Here is a 15,174-nt window from a genome sequence, read left to right on the forward strand (position 1 = left end):
GCAGTTGATAAAGAGGTGATTAGGAGTGTTTTGTATGTTGGCTAAATTGAAAGGAAATTGTTCCCACTATTGAGACACACATTGCCTCTTGCTAGCAGCATGGCTCTATGATGATATTGGTCACTCAGTTATTACACTGCTCTGCTTTAGACTGGAATATCTCCACCAGTATCAGGCGGGTTACAGTGGAATTTTGTACACATGTTCGAATCCCCCTCAGGGTGACTTGTATTAACGTCCCCTGGCTTTTCATCTAGTCACATCAACAGGTCAAATTCTCTGGACTGAACATGTTGCCATTAGCCTTAGCTGTGCTTTGTAGAATGTCAGCAGGCTAATACACCAAACTAAGATTGTAAACGTGGTAAATTGACTGTGGTTGTACTGGGCAGCCTCCAGGTGTGAATGTGTACATATGTGATCGGGGTGTTCCTGCAAAAGAGAGGCTTCTTCCCAGTGAAACTTCCCTGAATAAATAAAGGTTAAAAAAAAAAAACCTCACCGAGCAGCTAGAGTGACTGTTGACTACTTTTTCCTTTCACCATTTTTTGTTTTTACTCCCTGATCTCAGATCAAATATCCGACCAGAGAAAGCCAACCACAACTCCCACCAGTTCAAGATGCACACCTTTGAAAGGATCACTTCCTGCAGTTTCTGTCACCTTTTGCTCAGGTAATATTCAGCGTGTACAGACTCTTCTGTTCTGGAGAATGGTGAAGTCCCAGCTGAGTAAAAATCTTTCTACATGGGGCTCAATCCCATGTCTGAGACAGGGTGAACTGAAACTACACATGTTGTTCTAGGATGGCAAATTTAGTGTTTTCTGTTCTTTTGAAAATATACTTTTGCATATTTTTCATGTTGAAGGTATAAAAGGAACACCATGACATTTCAGTCTTCAGCCAGTTTTCTTCAGGCACTTTAGGGAAAAGGAAGATATCTGACTTTAGCCTCTCACTTAACTGGAAGTATCTTATTAGCACTGGGTTTAATTGAAATAAATAAGGACTGCAGACTGTTAGCGGTCTCAGTTTTCAGCATCATTTTTATGGTTCTGGAAAGCTGAAGGACAGTGTCATTTTCTCTTATCTTGAGACTGTGACAGAAGCCTGAAAATTCAAAATGCCAAGGTATTTCTCTTGAGGAGGCTGCTATACATGAAATATATCCTGTGGTTTATTGTGTCCAGGGGCATCTTTAACCAGGGTTATCTCTGTCTAAAGTGTGGGCTGGGGGCTCATAAGGAGTGTCTGGGTCGACTGGGAGTCTGTGGGAGAACAGGTGAGACGGAGGCCTCCAAAACTCATCGTGTTGCACTTTTCCTACATTTTGAAACAAGCTTCAGTATGTTGAAAACTAATGGCATCATTTTCATGATATTTGCTGTGCATTTTTATGTCCCTCAGAGAATATTTCCTAATTTTCTGGTGACCTTTCCTCTAGCGCCATCACCAGGCCACAAATTCCACGTAAAATATCAAAATCTAAAAGGCAGATTGCCTTGAAATTTACTGAACACATTCATGCTCCCTAGAGGAGGACCCCTTTACATTTTAGGCGCTCCATGTGCTTTCCTCTAACACCACACACTCAAGTCAGATTGCCAACTTCGTGCAAAAGGTATCTAACAGCTGGTATACTATGAAATATGTTATAAATATTGATGGTATGTGGTAACCCTTTGACCTTCTCTTACAAGCTCAATTCGCCCTTAAAGAGATCTAAATTCTATATTAGAAAAACAGCAAATTACACATTTTTTTTGACTTTTTTTGTCAATTTGTCGAGCTTTAAAAATAGTCACCAGTCTGCAGGGCTGTAGTTCAGGTACACTGCCCTCTGTGAATACGCAGAGAGCTAAAGGCAGCTCAGGCCTTTGACAAGCCTTCTTAGCCGAAGCACTGTGGTCTTTATGCATTCTGAGGTGTGATGAGGGCCAGCAGAGGTTGACAGTTGAGGTTGTATGTCAGGAAGCCACCATGCGCTGATATTGTATTCCTCTCACTGTGTCCGTCTCTCACCCGACTGCAGATTCTGCCAAGCCGAAGCCCAAGGTAAGACCTGGACAGTTTCTCTTCTTTGACTTAGACACCACAGCGAACATAATTAATGAAGCGTAACATAGCAGGTATCACAGAGCACAAGTACACTCACTCAGCAGTGGACAAAAGGATTTTGTTACCCACAGTAACAATTCAACAATTGGTAACGCTGGTGAACGGATCTAGCTAGCTTTACTGTTCATTGTTGTGTTCATTGATAATCACAACATACGTTGATATGTTTTAAAAGTCATTAGTAATTCATTCGTTAAATTTGGTTTTAAATGATGCTTTAAAAACGTTAAGAACAAATGAATAGTAATAAAATCTATCTCATGATTTCTGTGTCTCCATCTGCACCATTTTAACCATTGCGTCAATTTGAAGACAGCTTTCTTTGATTAAAAGATGTAGAAGCTAAAAAAATCAAAAATACTGAAATGTAACCCACAAAGCAGCAGGAGGAGTTCGGACTGCCCAGACTCCCAGTAACATACAACAGCTGGCCAATCAGAGCTCCTGCTGCTGCTCTGTGGGTTGGACATCATTTAATTTTTTGGTGGCACACTGCTTAAAAGTCTTTAATTAATCAAGGGACATACATCAGAATGAAACTAAACTAAACTACAGTTAAAAACTTTGAAAGTCTGTATACTGTTTTTCCTGCAGCACGCACAACGCGGACTGCCCTGTAACCCTTCAGCTACCAAGACGCTCCCAAAAACAGAGCTTCTAAATTTTACTCTTGAAGTCTTTCCCTTTTCAAACAGTTTGACCGCACTTCTAAAGATTCGGACACTCACAGACAATTGTAATAAGAGTATGACTCATTCTTCAGGTCAGGCTGATCCTGCACAATGACCTCAACTGTCCATTTATCAATCTCTTCCTCTTGTTAATTCTTTCTTCCTTCCTGGTTTTTCTCCATCTTGCTTACTGTCTCCCTCCGTCCACAGGAAAGCACAACACCACCAGACCCAGGTCAGTATGGCTTGACCACTTTTCCACTTTTGTGAACCTGCCAAGAGCTTTACGTGGTACCTCTTAAGCTGCTTTCATCTGGGCTCTGTAACAAAACAGAGACACAGGTAGGATGAAAACGAGCCGGATGGTCAGAGGCCAGAGTGAGACCTGGAGGAGATAGATGGTGGTTGAAAGCTAACCCTCAGATGTTATCATACCCCTCCTCTCATTTATGATCAAATATTACCCCCCCCCCCCCCAAAAAAAAAAAAAACCCTGAAGATGTTTTCTTAGAAATGCGCTGATATGATTCTCTCCTGCTCACATAAAGGGTTCAAAGGCAAAAATGAACAACATCAGTTTCCTCTCCACAAATATATTTGAGATAGAATAACCAATGAATAATAGCACGCAGAAGGAATCCTTAACCAAAGCACAAAAAAGCCCTTTTCTTACCACATGCCGCGATGCCTAAACCCAAGCCAGCATTGAGATGAATTGGAGTGGGTGGAATCATTATGAAGATGGCGGCAGGAGAAATACTGGCAGAAAAGCACTTCCAGCAGTCTATATGCCTCAGCTTCAATCGCTGAGCTCTGCCTTTGTGATAAATCAATTTCCATAAGGGGCTTTATGAGCAAGACATCCGTGCTTATTGTTCTTATTAAAAACATGAATGTGAGATATTCCATTCATCTGAGGTCACTGTCAGCTAATAGTTTCCCCGGGCTGGGTTGCAGGGGAGCCGTGGCTGGAAGGGAGATGTGTCTGAGGGGGCTAGATGTGTGAGTCTGGGGAGAGTAAGTGGCTGTGTCTTTTAAGTTGGCAGGGGTGTTTAGTCTTAGCCTTAGCCGGATGCTCCTGGCTGTATTTGTCTGCCACGCTGAGGAAAGATTGGAGCTGCACCATACAGGAATCGAAAAGATGAATTTCCTGCGAGAGTAAATTGCTGCTTTTTAGGATGGTGCCATTCTGGTGGTTTAGCCCTCAATCAAAGAGACTGTCGGGGCGGCCACATTTATGTACCTTGTACTGAAACCTTTCGGATAGTGACAGAAAGGGAATTTGCTTTGTTGACATGATTAGTGCAAGAAATACAAATAATTAATGAAACAGGAAAAAAGCTTTAACCCATCTCTGGTGGTATCTAGTCATGCAGACAGCTTTTATTTGTCCATGTTTTGACATATCTGCCTCTGAGATTTCTGCTGTCAGCCCAAATCTAATGGAGATGTGATGGAGAATTGTGTTTCTTTGGCTTACAGTTAAAATAAAAAAACAGCAAAATAGCTACTTAAAGGTCTCATATTGGTCTATGTGCTATAACAATCCTGTGAAAGTACCAAGTTGCGCAATCTAGTGAGAAATGCTCACAGCCTGTATTCAGACACTGTGCCTTTAAATGGGTCGTCACAACTACACAGTGACCAATCAGAGCAGACTGGGCTTTTCAGGAACGTCCTCGCTTTCATTAATACTTTAATATACATTTTTCTACATTTCTAAGAATTTTCATTGTTTCCACTCAGGTTTTTTTTGTGCAAATTGAAAGTGTGCATAAAACAGGTGGATGGAAACCCACCGAGCAAACTGGTCACAATGAGAGGTGCAACACACTTGAGACCGTCAGTCAGTGAACACATTGAAATGTGGCTTTTAGGAAGAAAAGCAAAATGAGAGAAAATGCATCAGAATATATTGTTGCATTCGAATCACACATTTAGCTCTGCCAGTGCCTCTACCTACGCTTCACCTGTGTCAATATTCATTTTTGATTGATCAAATATTTTAACATGCAGGTCTAGAAGCTTCACATTTTAGTCTGAGTCTAAGCAACAAATGCCTTCTATTTTTTCATAGATCTCATCAGTCGTGCCCTCTTTGTTAGTTCATTTTCAGAAAGTCATTCACGGTCACAGTATTTTTAATCTATTACCCAGACTTGAAGATTAATCAATCAGGCTGCACCAGGTATTACTGCTCTTGCACTGTTGTATATTCCCCTGTATAAGACTCCCTGATAAATGTCTAACAAAGTATAAATGCATCTGTACTCCCTGTCTGCTAGGTTTACCCAGGATGGTTGTGATCAGAGACTACAGTGGCATCCCTTATCCCCACTGTGGGCCCCCACTAAGCATTCATGCGGGGGATGTCATTGAACTGATGTTTGCCGACCTGCACAGCTCCTGGTGGCAGGTGCGTGTCACTCAGCTCATCCTCGTTTTATCTCAACATCTGTGACTCTATGAAAAAATAACATGTTATGGCTCACCGGGTTGCCTCGGCGCACGCAATGTCTTTGCAGTGTCATCGGTTTGAATCCGCGCTGCATGTCATCTCCTCTCTCTTTCCTGCTGGTTGTCCCACTATCTGACAGAGAAAAAAAAAGCTTTCAAAAACATATGAAAGGGATGACATCCACAATTTGTCTCCCTTTGGCCATTATTGTTTATATATGGTATTGTGGTTGTTTATCACATGCTGTGTCAGATGAGCCATAAATAAGACAATATGATGAGGTCAATGCCAATTAGAAGAATCAGTGAAAGATCTGTATGAACTCCCCCGAACCCCAGTTAAATTACACTGGATTGTCTGTCCTTTCACTCCTCAGATTGAATCATAGCCTACATCAGATGATCTAACCAATTAGCGGCTTCAGTTGATTAATTGAGTGCCACAGTGAGACAATAAAACAGCACACACTTCAGCCTCTGGAGGATGTTTTAATGGTAGTGCACAACCTCATGTACAGGCGCATTTAGCAACCATCTCACGAGGTCAGCCAACGGTTGACAGCGTTTGACCTTATCTATTTTTGAAAGGATGCCGATTTATCTGGGGTCTTCCGGCAGCCTCCCTAGCTGTTTCTCACTCTGCTTTACGGCAGCATTAAAGCCTCATCCTCCTTCTGGTGCTGCTCCAATCAGACTGCAGTCTTTGCCAAAGGCACGGCTGGGAGTTGGCTGTTAGCCTGATTTCCTATGCTCCATGTTTCTCTCTGTTGTGACAGAGCACAAGGTGGAGGGTGAGGGCACGAATGCCAGGAGACTTCTTGTAAGCCGATTGGACAGCTAGCATACCGCAGACCTGATGGCACTGCATTGTTTGCTGTCATGGTAACCATGCACACTGGGAGGAGATAATTAAATGAGTTAAATGACAATACGCATTTGTGTGCACTCCTGTCCTGGGCATAGTGGTACTGTAACACGGCTGCTATCCTGTTTCCATATTGTCTGCATTATGTGTTTTATCAGTGCACATAAGAGGATTGACAAACTGCAGATTTCTGAAGCAGAGAAGGCAGAGAGCTGAAGAGGCAGTGAAGTTAAGAAAAAGGGGACGTGAGGGGAAACTGCTACAAACAAAATGTGTTTCATGAACTTTCTTGTCCATTTTAAAGCGAGTTTTTAAGAGAATTAACACCTGTTTGATTAATTACAGCCCATAAATGCATCTCTGCTTTGCTAGCTATCTGTCTCTCTGTTTAGCATTTTTATATTGAACTTATCCACAGTTGAATACATTTAAATATGTGATTAAAACGTAGCCTAGTTTTAACACACCAAATCACATGAACTCCACTAAAGTCAGATGTAGAGGTGGAAGTTACTGATGATCTGTTAAGCTAGTTATCTTTTAGCTTAGTTGTTCTTTTCTCCCTCATGATTAGATTTTGCTACAGCCTCGATTTAGTTTTGTGGGATAATAAACTAAGCATAAGATGTTGGTTCATTAAAGTGGATATTTCCAATAACAGATAACACCTAGAGACAGAATAAGTACGAAAACTTGATGTTAGCTTTAGCGGATAGCCGTGGCTAACTCACTGGCTAGCTTTTGCTTGATGCAGCTTGCTAGTCTAGTTGACGTTTGATGGCTTGATGTTTAGCTCTGTTTTATATTTACTGCAAGGAGTCTTCACAGAAAATTGCTCATTTCTATAGCGTAATAAATGGTTAAACAGACACAAAAATGTGAGATTCCAGTTAGCCTGTTGTGCTTTTTGTGGGTCAGCGAAACTGTGTCAGCCATGATCAAAATGTTGACTGATTATGGTTTGGAGTGTTACTTTTTCCAAGATTCACATTTCTGCGAAAATTCTGCAGAGAGCGTTAGTGCTCATCAACAGTTGGTGGCAGTCGTGAGCTTTAACATGTGGGATGCAGTAATGAAAGAGGAGAAGATTAAGAAGACTGCAATCCGGTATAAACAATGCAAGTTACAAGGCGTACAAAAATGAGGCTTTGCAAGTGTTTCCAACAAGTTTGTTAAGTCTTCCGGTCACACACAATGCTTTTTGGTTGGAAACCCTGAATCTAAACAAAACCGTGTTTGTTTACAATGAAAACTCCACAGGGTACCTTTAATCTCCAGCATCCCCGGTGGCGCCAGAGGATGGAATTACAGAACATTGAGAATTCATATCCCCTGTTAGCCAGGAGGCAATTATCCCCCATCCCACTGGCAGAACAATACAATCAATCACTGTAATTTCATTTGATCCTTTGGCTGCTGCCTGTTTATGCCAACAGAGTAATAAGTTTAATCTTTATCATACGCTTATCAAAGGCATAACAAATAGAGAGGGGCTCTCAAAAAAGCTTTGATGAAATGTTATTACACAGAATGAATCATAGAGATGGGTAAAGATTCGCTTTCCAATCTAGTTACTGCCGGGGCTTGCACGGTCCCAAAAAGCATTTCATACCCTAATAAAGAGGAGTGAGGAGGAAAGCATAAACAGGGCAGGAAGCTGAATCAAGAGCTCCACATACCCTCAACACTCACTGTCTTCTCAGATTGACTCAATGGACTTCAAATTGACCTCAAACTCAGAACTGGAAACTCAAATTGTCTTGAGCTTAATGCTGATGTATGTGCTTATTACTGTCTATAAGATAATGTAAATGTAAATGGTCAAGAATGAAGATAAAAAAATACACTGAACTTCTAAGTAGCAGCTAGACTGTATTAAAATTAATTTGTTTAACCGATTTAGTTTTGTTTTGGCAGAGAAAAAAACAATGTCTACTATATGTTTGTTGAAGGAATTAATGACTTTCATCTAAAACTTGTGTTTGCTTGAGGCGGGTTAGCTAAAATGCAATTGTTAGTCTTTAGTGTGAGCCAGAGAGCTCACGCTGTATGGGTATTCAAAGACCAGAATAAGATCCATTATTTAGTGTTAAACGAGGCTCTTGTTTTGATGCAGTACAAATCTAACTGCCGGCAGAGTTTGAACCATAATTAACTTGGGCTGCAAATTAGATGCACTGCTTGTTGTGTGCTAATTGCTGAGGATTTATTGAAGCGAGTGTGGGAGGGGAAGAGAAAAGGAAGAGAGGGAGAGAGAGACGTGTAGTTGCTCCCAGACATATATAATGCGATTAACAGCCAGTTGCCATTGCAGGGCAAAATTCTGGCGACAAGCAAGATTGGCTTCTTTCCAAGTGATGCTGTGAGACCTTGCCCATGTGTAAGTGTGCATATTTTTCGTAATCAATAAGACACATTTAGTGTGATTATAATGCATTCAGTGGATAATGGCTACTATTGATGTCTTAGCGAAGGAATGTAGTGCTTTTCAACTGCACTTTTTCGCCGTAGAAGACTGATTTTAGCCATTAGATGTGGCTTGAATATCGCATTACCACAAATGACCTCCACCCCTCTGTATTGACTCCATTAAGACACAAAATAACCACATTTCTTTTCTGTGCCAGGTTCCAAAACCTGTCGATTACTCTGCCCAGCTCTGGTAAGTGATGAAAACAAATGACTGCAGATTGCTAACAATAACCACAAGTCATTCTTACTCCATTTTATTGATTGTATTGACTGTCCTCATCCTCGTGTTCAGAATGATTGATTGCAGTGTAAGTGCAGCTGTTGTTCACGGTTTGTTCAGGTTTGCTGGGCCTATGGAGAGATACCAGGCTGAGTTGGAGCTCCTGGACCGGGAAAACAGCACTTATCTGGTTCGACACAGGAGTAAGGAGTGCACTGAATATGCCCTCAGTATAAAGTAAGTGACAGGATGTTTTGTTTTCCATTTATTTCCATTCTAAATCTCATACAGTTTTCACGCACTACAGTTTAGCGAGAATGGTGGAGTAAACAAGACGCATGCAGTCAGCAGCAGTCTTGTGGGCAGGAACACCTTGTTGTGAGAAGTGAGTGGCAAGAATCGTTCAAGCTAACAAAATGCCCACATGCAAATAACAGCTCCGTACGACAACGGTGCAGTATTTCAAAACAGCTCATCAAATGTTGAAGTGGATGGGCTCCAACAGAAGGAGATCATACTGTGTTCCTCTCATGTGAATGACAAACAAGAAGTTATGGTGGCTACGTAATTATCAACAGCCACAGCTGAAGAATGGAAAAAGTTGGCAGACTCTGATGAATCACAGTTGATGCTGAAATGCAGATGGCGGGGGACAGAATTTAATTTAAAGGGTTGTTTCAGCCAAATTGCAAAAAAATGCATTTTCTCACTCACCTCGTGGTGTCAAGCAAATTGTTTTGGCGAGGTTTTCAGTTATCTGTCTCAGAGTACCAAACCCAGAGTTAAATTCCACCATAATAAACAACAACAGAAGTACAACTAGAATTATATTTAGCTATATATCTCGGTTTGTAATGATAATGCTATTGCTAACATAGCCTTGGCATAATCTGGTCTCTGTGGCAATGGTTGAAGCAGGATGTCGCCATAATGTTAGCCATCACATTAGTGAATTAAGTAAAAACTGGGATTCCTTGTGTGGGATAAACCTGAACTGAGACTTTACTTATTTGTAGCTGCTTTTACATCTATGATTTAGTCTTTATTACTTTTTTATTCATCACCTTTGCAGTGGGAATTGTGCACAAGGTCGCTAACATTGACCTCAGCTGTTGCTAAATTTTAGCTGAGGTTGCAGGTGAAGACATGCTAGTATTTGTAGGCATGAGAACACCTGAAAAGAGACTATATGCAGTAAGCATCACAGCGCCTGCTGTGTGTATTTCAAGTATTTCACCACTGTTTGTGAGTGGTAGAAGTGGTCAGAAGGTGAAAACCATCACCATTTAATAAATGACAAAAATGAATACAATAGAAATAAAGAAAACAGTGAATCAGCCATTGTGCATGGACACAGATTGCCTCCACCCTTCAATACAGCTCTTGAAAAACTATTTCCAAGTACTGTTTGGAGTGCATAATTCTCAGAACTTGCTTCAAACTGTTTTCATTGGAACTAGAAGAAATAGTCCCTATGAATACTTTTGAAAACTGAGGTCAGTTTCTGTTTCTGGAGAGAGATGCATGTACATTAAATTCTGCCGCAATTATACTGGTAGAAAAATATGTCTAAAAAAAAAATCTATAATTCTTAACTTTGGCCTAGAAAACCCAAACTTGGAGAATGTTTTCCTGTGTCAATGGTCCAGGCTTCATTTTAACCCAAAGTTACATCACTGTTGCTGTTAATTTTAGTTTACTCTGTTGGTCCGAGTCCATACATCTCAGCTGAATGCGGCAGGGGGAAGAGGTGGAATTGGATGATCTATTTTACCATGTTTCTATTGTCTGTCTCCTCTGCGCAGACATATGTTCAAGGCGAGCCTGATAGCTTTGCATCATACTATTTGCTGCTCTTTGACTATCAGTCTTAGAAATGTATTTCAAAAGAAAGCGAGCAACGCACTTGAATTGTAGATAAAGCATCCATTCCTTTAGGCCTTAATAAATGGCTGCTTTATCTGCAAGTTGAGTGCCTCGGTATCCCTCTTTTGAAATACAACACTGTCCATTTCACCAGCGAATATCTTTCAGGCTACATCAAAGCTTGTTCAGTCCTTTAAAAAAAGAAAGGACTGTCGAGTCCTCCTGACCTGGCATGACGGCTCCGAGAGATTATAACGATTGAGGGTGCACTCTGAAATAGTGTTTGGATGTTAAGACTATTTAGCCAGTGACACACCATTCCAACCCATTTGGTTTGGTGGACTCATACCGTCCCTCATTCAAAGCTTTGATGTGCAGGGCCAGTTTCTGAATGCTCCAATCCTAATTGCCTGTCTTACTGCTTAAGATCATTATCGGGACGGCCGTTTGAGATAATGGAGGTTTATACAGAGAGCTGCTACTAATCAGCTGGAACCGTCTAATGTCAAACATGAGTCGTCAGTTTGTGCGCGTGCGAATGATGTTTGTGTGTATATACGCAGCCATTGGAGCCTATAGGAGGACAGGAATGCTCAGCCTTCACCAAACAGGGCCTGTCTGTCTCTGTGTGTTATGCACCATATAACTCAACACACATCAATAATGTATTACCATATATTCATAATGTATCCGTGAATTTGCAACATGACCATATTCTTCTCATCCTTTACACACTGCATTGAGAAATTTACATTGTGGATCCATCTCCAGTGTAGCTTGCACATCACCATATGGGACACATGCAATATACAGAACTGTGCTTGCAATTGGCTTCACAGGACATTCCCATTTCAAGGTTAACCCACTTACTTTTCAACAAGGTACTCAGCCTGAGCTATGATTCTCACATGACATGATTATTTAATCACTTAATTATTAAATCAGGCCTATAGCAAAGTATGCTCTCAAGTACTGTGCAGTGTGTTCGACAGTCAGTTGTCATACAGTTTTCTGTCTTGGATTAAGTGAACACGCTAGATGACGTCTTGAAAGAAAAGGGATGCTTGGTAAACAAATTTTAAAAAATCCCCAGAATCACCTGCAATAATTATTTAAAACCTGTTCTAAAATGCACACTTAACATGTTACAGCTTGAGTAATGTAAAGCATTTTTCTACCTAATGTTGATTACAGCCAGAGGATTCAAACAATCTAAACAGGAAAGAAAACTATTGTGTCAGCTGATGCATATAGTGAATTACATTGAGGATCAGATTTCTTTTTCTTTTTTTTTTTTTTAATTTATGCCTGCATTGCATTGTCAGCACGCACACTCAATGGACTGATGGACTCTATTATCCCACAATGCTTTTCACAGAGGAGCTGCTCACACCTTGAAAGCTTAAAAAAACAGCACCCATTTTTACACAGCAGGAAACCCTAAATGTAATTAATAATAACAAGGGCTACACTCCATTTAGCTTTGCTAGTTTCAGAGCCCCGCCGCTGTGTGAGCTGGCTTAGTCATACACTTAAAGGGAACAAAGCCGTTGTTAATGTTATTAATTACAGCTGTGCTTTTCCTGCTATGAGTCAAACTGCTTGCTGTGAAAAAGCCCCGTTACACACCAAAAGCATCACAGAAAACAAACAATCATGCAGCAAATCTTGAAAGTCATTTTTGCTTTGTTGTTGCCTGTTGGCAGACTTCCTGTATCAGTTTCTGTTAGTGCAGAAAAGTAATTCTTTAGTAGATTAGGAGAGTGAACACAGCACAAGCCACAGAACTAGTGACTAGTGTGGAAGTGGGTGTGTCTTATTGGGCTGTGAGTAGTTCTCCACACCTGACACTAATCAGTCAATCACTTCTAGGTGGGTGGAACAAAAGCCAGGACACTTGGATTTAGATGATAAATGAGACTGCTTTTGGAGACTTTCCTTCATTTTCTTTTGTGGGGGATTTTTGTTTCTTTAAATACTTCAAGTTTTGCTTCAAACTGTTTGATTTACAAGATGAATGCACTGTTACCAAACAAAACAACACACTATCAAGACAGTTCATAAGGGTTTTATTGGGTCAGGCAGTATTTCAAAGTCAGTTTATCCTCATTAGAATACACATCAGTGGTTTCCATACCGGGGTTCATGTCTGAGAGAAATCTGACATGTCATAAAATGATGAAAGGGAAAAAAACACTTTTCTGTTTGAAAATCATGTTTCTTGTGAAATTTCTGTGATTCTGTAATTTCTTGCTTTTTTGTGAAATAGTAGATACTTTAAGCTCTTAATGCATCTAAAAACATTTCAAATGAAACAGTCTAAGGAGGAAAACCACTGTTTCCTAAAACTGCTCACTACTCATGCCCACTTTAAGGCACTACCTGTGATGAAGGGCCACAAGTAGCCTCTTCTTCATTTTAGGAGTTGATAAGCCAGTGAATGAGCAGATCTTGCATGGTAAATCTGATCAGAGTGAGCTGAATCTGATTTTCTCAGCATGGTAACTGACAGTCATCTCAGGCAGACCTCCGTGATGGCTCACCATAGAGACGGGGTTGATGTGGAAGCATGTATAGTTGATTAGCAGCCCGTGTCTCATTGATCCTCCCCAGGTTCAACGATAAAGTCAAGCACATTAAGATTCTGACTAAGGATGGCTGCTTTTACATCGCTGAGAGCCGGCTGTTCAAGACTGTGCTGGTAAGGTTTTAACTTTGTATGGATTTTTGTATCCTATGAAGCACTGTAGCTTTAATGAGTGTAATCATTTTGACATTACATTACTTTTGCAGCACTCCCTTGAGATAAACCCCTGCATGCAAATGGAAATGTTTTATTTTGTACAGTGATAAAAATATGGCTCCTAGTGGTTTATTTCTATATTTGTGTTTGCACTCACAAAGCCACAGAGGCATGTTGTTAGCAGCTTCCTGTGGTATTCTATGGCAGTCACTACTATTAGCTTGTTTACAGAACTTGAAATGTGCAGATAGAAACATATATAGTGGTTACTTGCTTTGCTCAGGAACACTTCCTCAGTACTGCTTGTTGTTGTATTGTCAAGATCAAACTAGCAGCTCCTCCATAACAACCACAAGTGTTTGCTTTCATTTCTGTACATTAGCACACAATGCCATCGAGTTTCACTGTGCCTTATCATTGTTAAGGGTGTGTTTTGTTTTATTGGGCTTGTTTTACACAGGACCTGGTGGAATACTACAAGCAATACTCTCTGAAGGAGGGGTTCAGCAGTCTTGACACCACTCTGCAGGTCCCCTATAGGGAATTTTCCAATGGAAACATGCCTACGGCCATTACCAAGGCTGGCAGTGGTGAGTCTGCTTTACAAACATCCAGGTTCCCTGACTGACATCTGTCTGACAGGTGGAAATGCTACCCGTTCAGATCAGATCGTGAAGTCAAAAATAATGGTTGAAAGTTATTCTGAGCATTTGTTTTGACCTGTTTGGGGTACTGGAGGAGTGGGTTTTGCTACAACAGTCCAGTTTAGATAAAGCGGTGCAAGTTGTCTTGCAAAGCCTCTCTACAAGAGCAAAACAGTCAATGTCTATTTCCCAGGTCAACAAATAGAAATAACAGAACAGGCTGTCAATCCCACTTGCTATGTTTTGTTATTACAAGCGGCTAATGTACTGCATGCCCTCACCTCGAAGAACTGTGGAAAAATGTCCCAGCTTACATTACAAAATCATGCTGACAGAGCATTTGCTTGGTTATTAGACACTGAAGTTAAAACTGTGTCTTGATACCCGAGGCAGGCCTGTCTTTGACGTGTGAAACATGCTAGAAATATTTAGTACAGCATAATGAGCCAACACGATTCCCTGCAGAACAGTGCAGGGCAGAAGACAGCAGCAGTTTACCTTGTGAGATGTGCCTCTTCAGTCTTGCTTGTTTCATCCTTTTTGTCATTATCTTAATGAAGTCAAACAGAACATTTTTAGCACATGTGTAATCTCATTTAGATTTGACCACATGTGTTGTACACAGGACCTCATGTCTTATGATATGGATCTAGATCTTGATCAGGAAGTGTGGATATGAAATGTTTGCTATGGTGCCTATGCTTAGTTCAATGATGCAAGATGACAGACATTTAAAAAAAATCGAAGCATTGTGGTTTAAACTGGCTCCACAATAACTCTGAGATGATGACTTTTTAGTGTTTTTGTGTCCTAATATGTTCCAGTTTTAATTTTTTCAAGATGTCATTGATTGTAATGTATCATGTCTATTTATTCACACTCAGTGATGAATTGAAAGGCTGTTGAAATTCACACCATCAAATGATGCATTGCTGTCAGTGTACATTCAGCCTCAATTAAGCTGTAGTTTTTCTGGAGCTGTTTCACACAATCTCCGTCAGCAGATGGAGTTTGCACAGCTGTCGTATATTTGTAGGTGTCAGAGAATTTCCATTTTTTCTGTACATGTGATTTAACAGTACTGACCTTCTGTGTGGTTATTTTAGGTTATCTGATTG

General features: G+C 40.6%; 1 protein-coding gene across 3 annotated transcripts in view; it reads left to right on the plus strand.

Moving 5' to 3' along the window:
* LOC143329879 (guanine nucleotide exchange factor VAV3-like) overlaps positions 1-15,174 on the plus strand; it is a 48,851-nt gene that overhangs the window by 24,232 nt on the left and 9,445 nt on the right. For all 3 annotated transcript variants that reach the window (XM_076746014.1, XM_076746015.1, XM_076746016.1), the window contains exons 16-25: positions 572-673; positions 1,191-1,282; positions 2,033-2,055; positions 3,000-3,024; positions 5,075-5,205; positions 8,426-8,491; positions 8,739-8,773; positions 8,924-9,040; positions 13,283-13,370; positions 13,873-14,002. In XM_076746014.1, coding sequence (XP_076602129.1) covers positions 572-673; positions 1,191-1,282; positions 2,033-2,055; positions 3,000-3,024; positions 5,075-5,205; positions 8,426-8,491; positions 8,739-8,773; positions 8,924-9,040; positions 13,283-13,370; positions 13,873-14,002 — 809 coding nt within the window. The remainder of the gene's footprint in view (positions 1-571; positions 674-1,190; positions 1,283-2,032; positions 2,056-2,999; positions 3,025-5,074; positions 5,206-8,425; positions 8,492-8,738; positions 8,774-8,923; positions 9,041-13,282; positions 13,371-13,872; positions 14,003-15,174) is intronic.

This window comes from Chaetodon auriga, chromosome 12 (genome assembly GCF_051107435.1).
Source record: "Chaetodon auriga isolate fChaAug3 chromosome 12, fChaAug3.hap1, whole genome shotgun sequence".
Taxonomy (NCBI): domain Eukaryota; kingdom Metazoa; phylum Chordata; class Actinopteri; order Chaetodontiformes; family Chaetodontidae; genus Chaetodon; species Chaetodon auriga.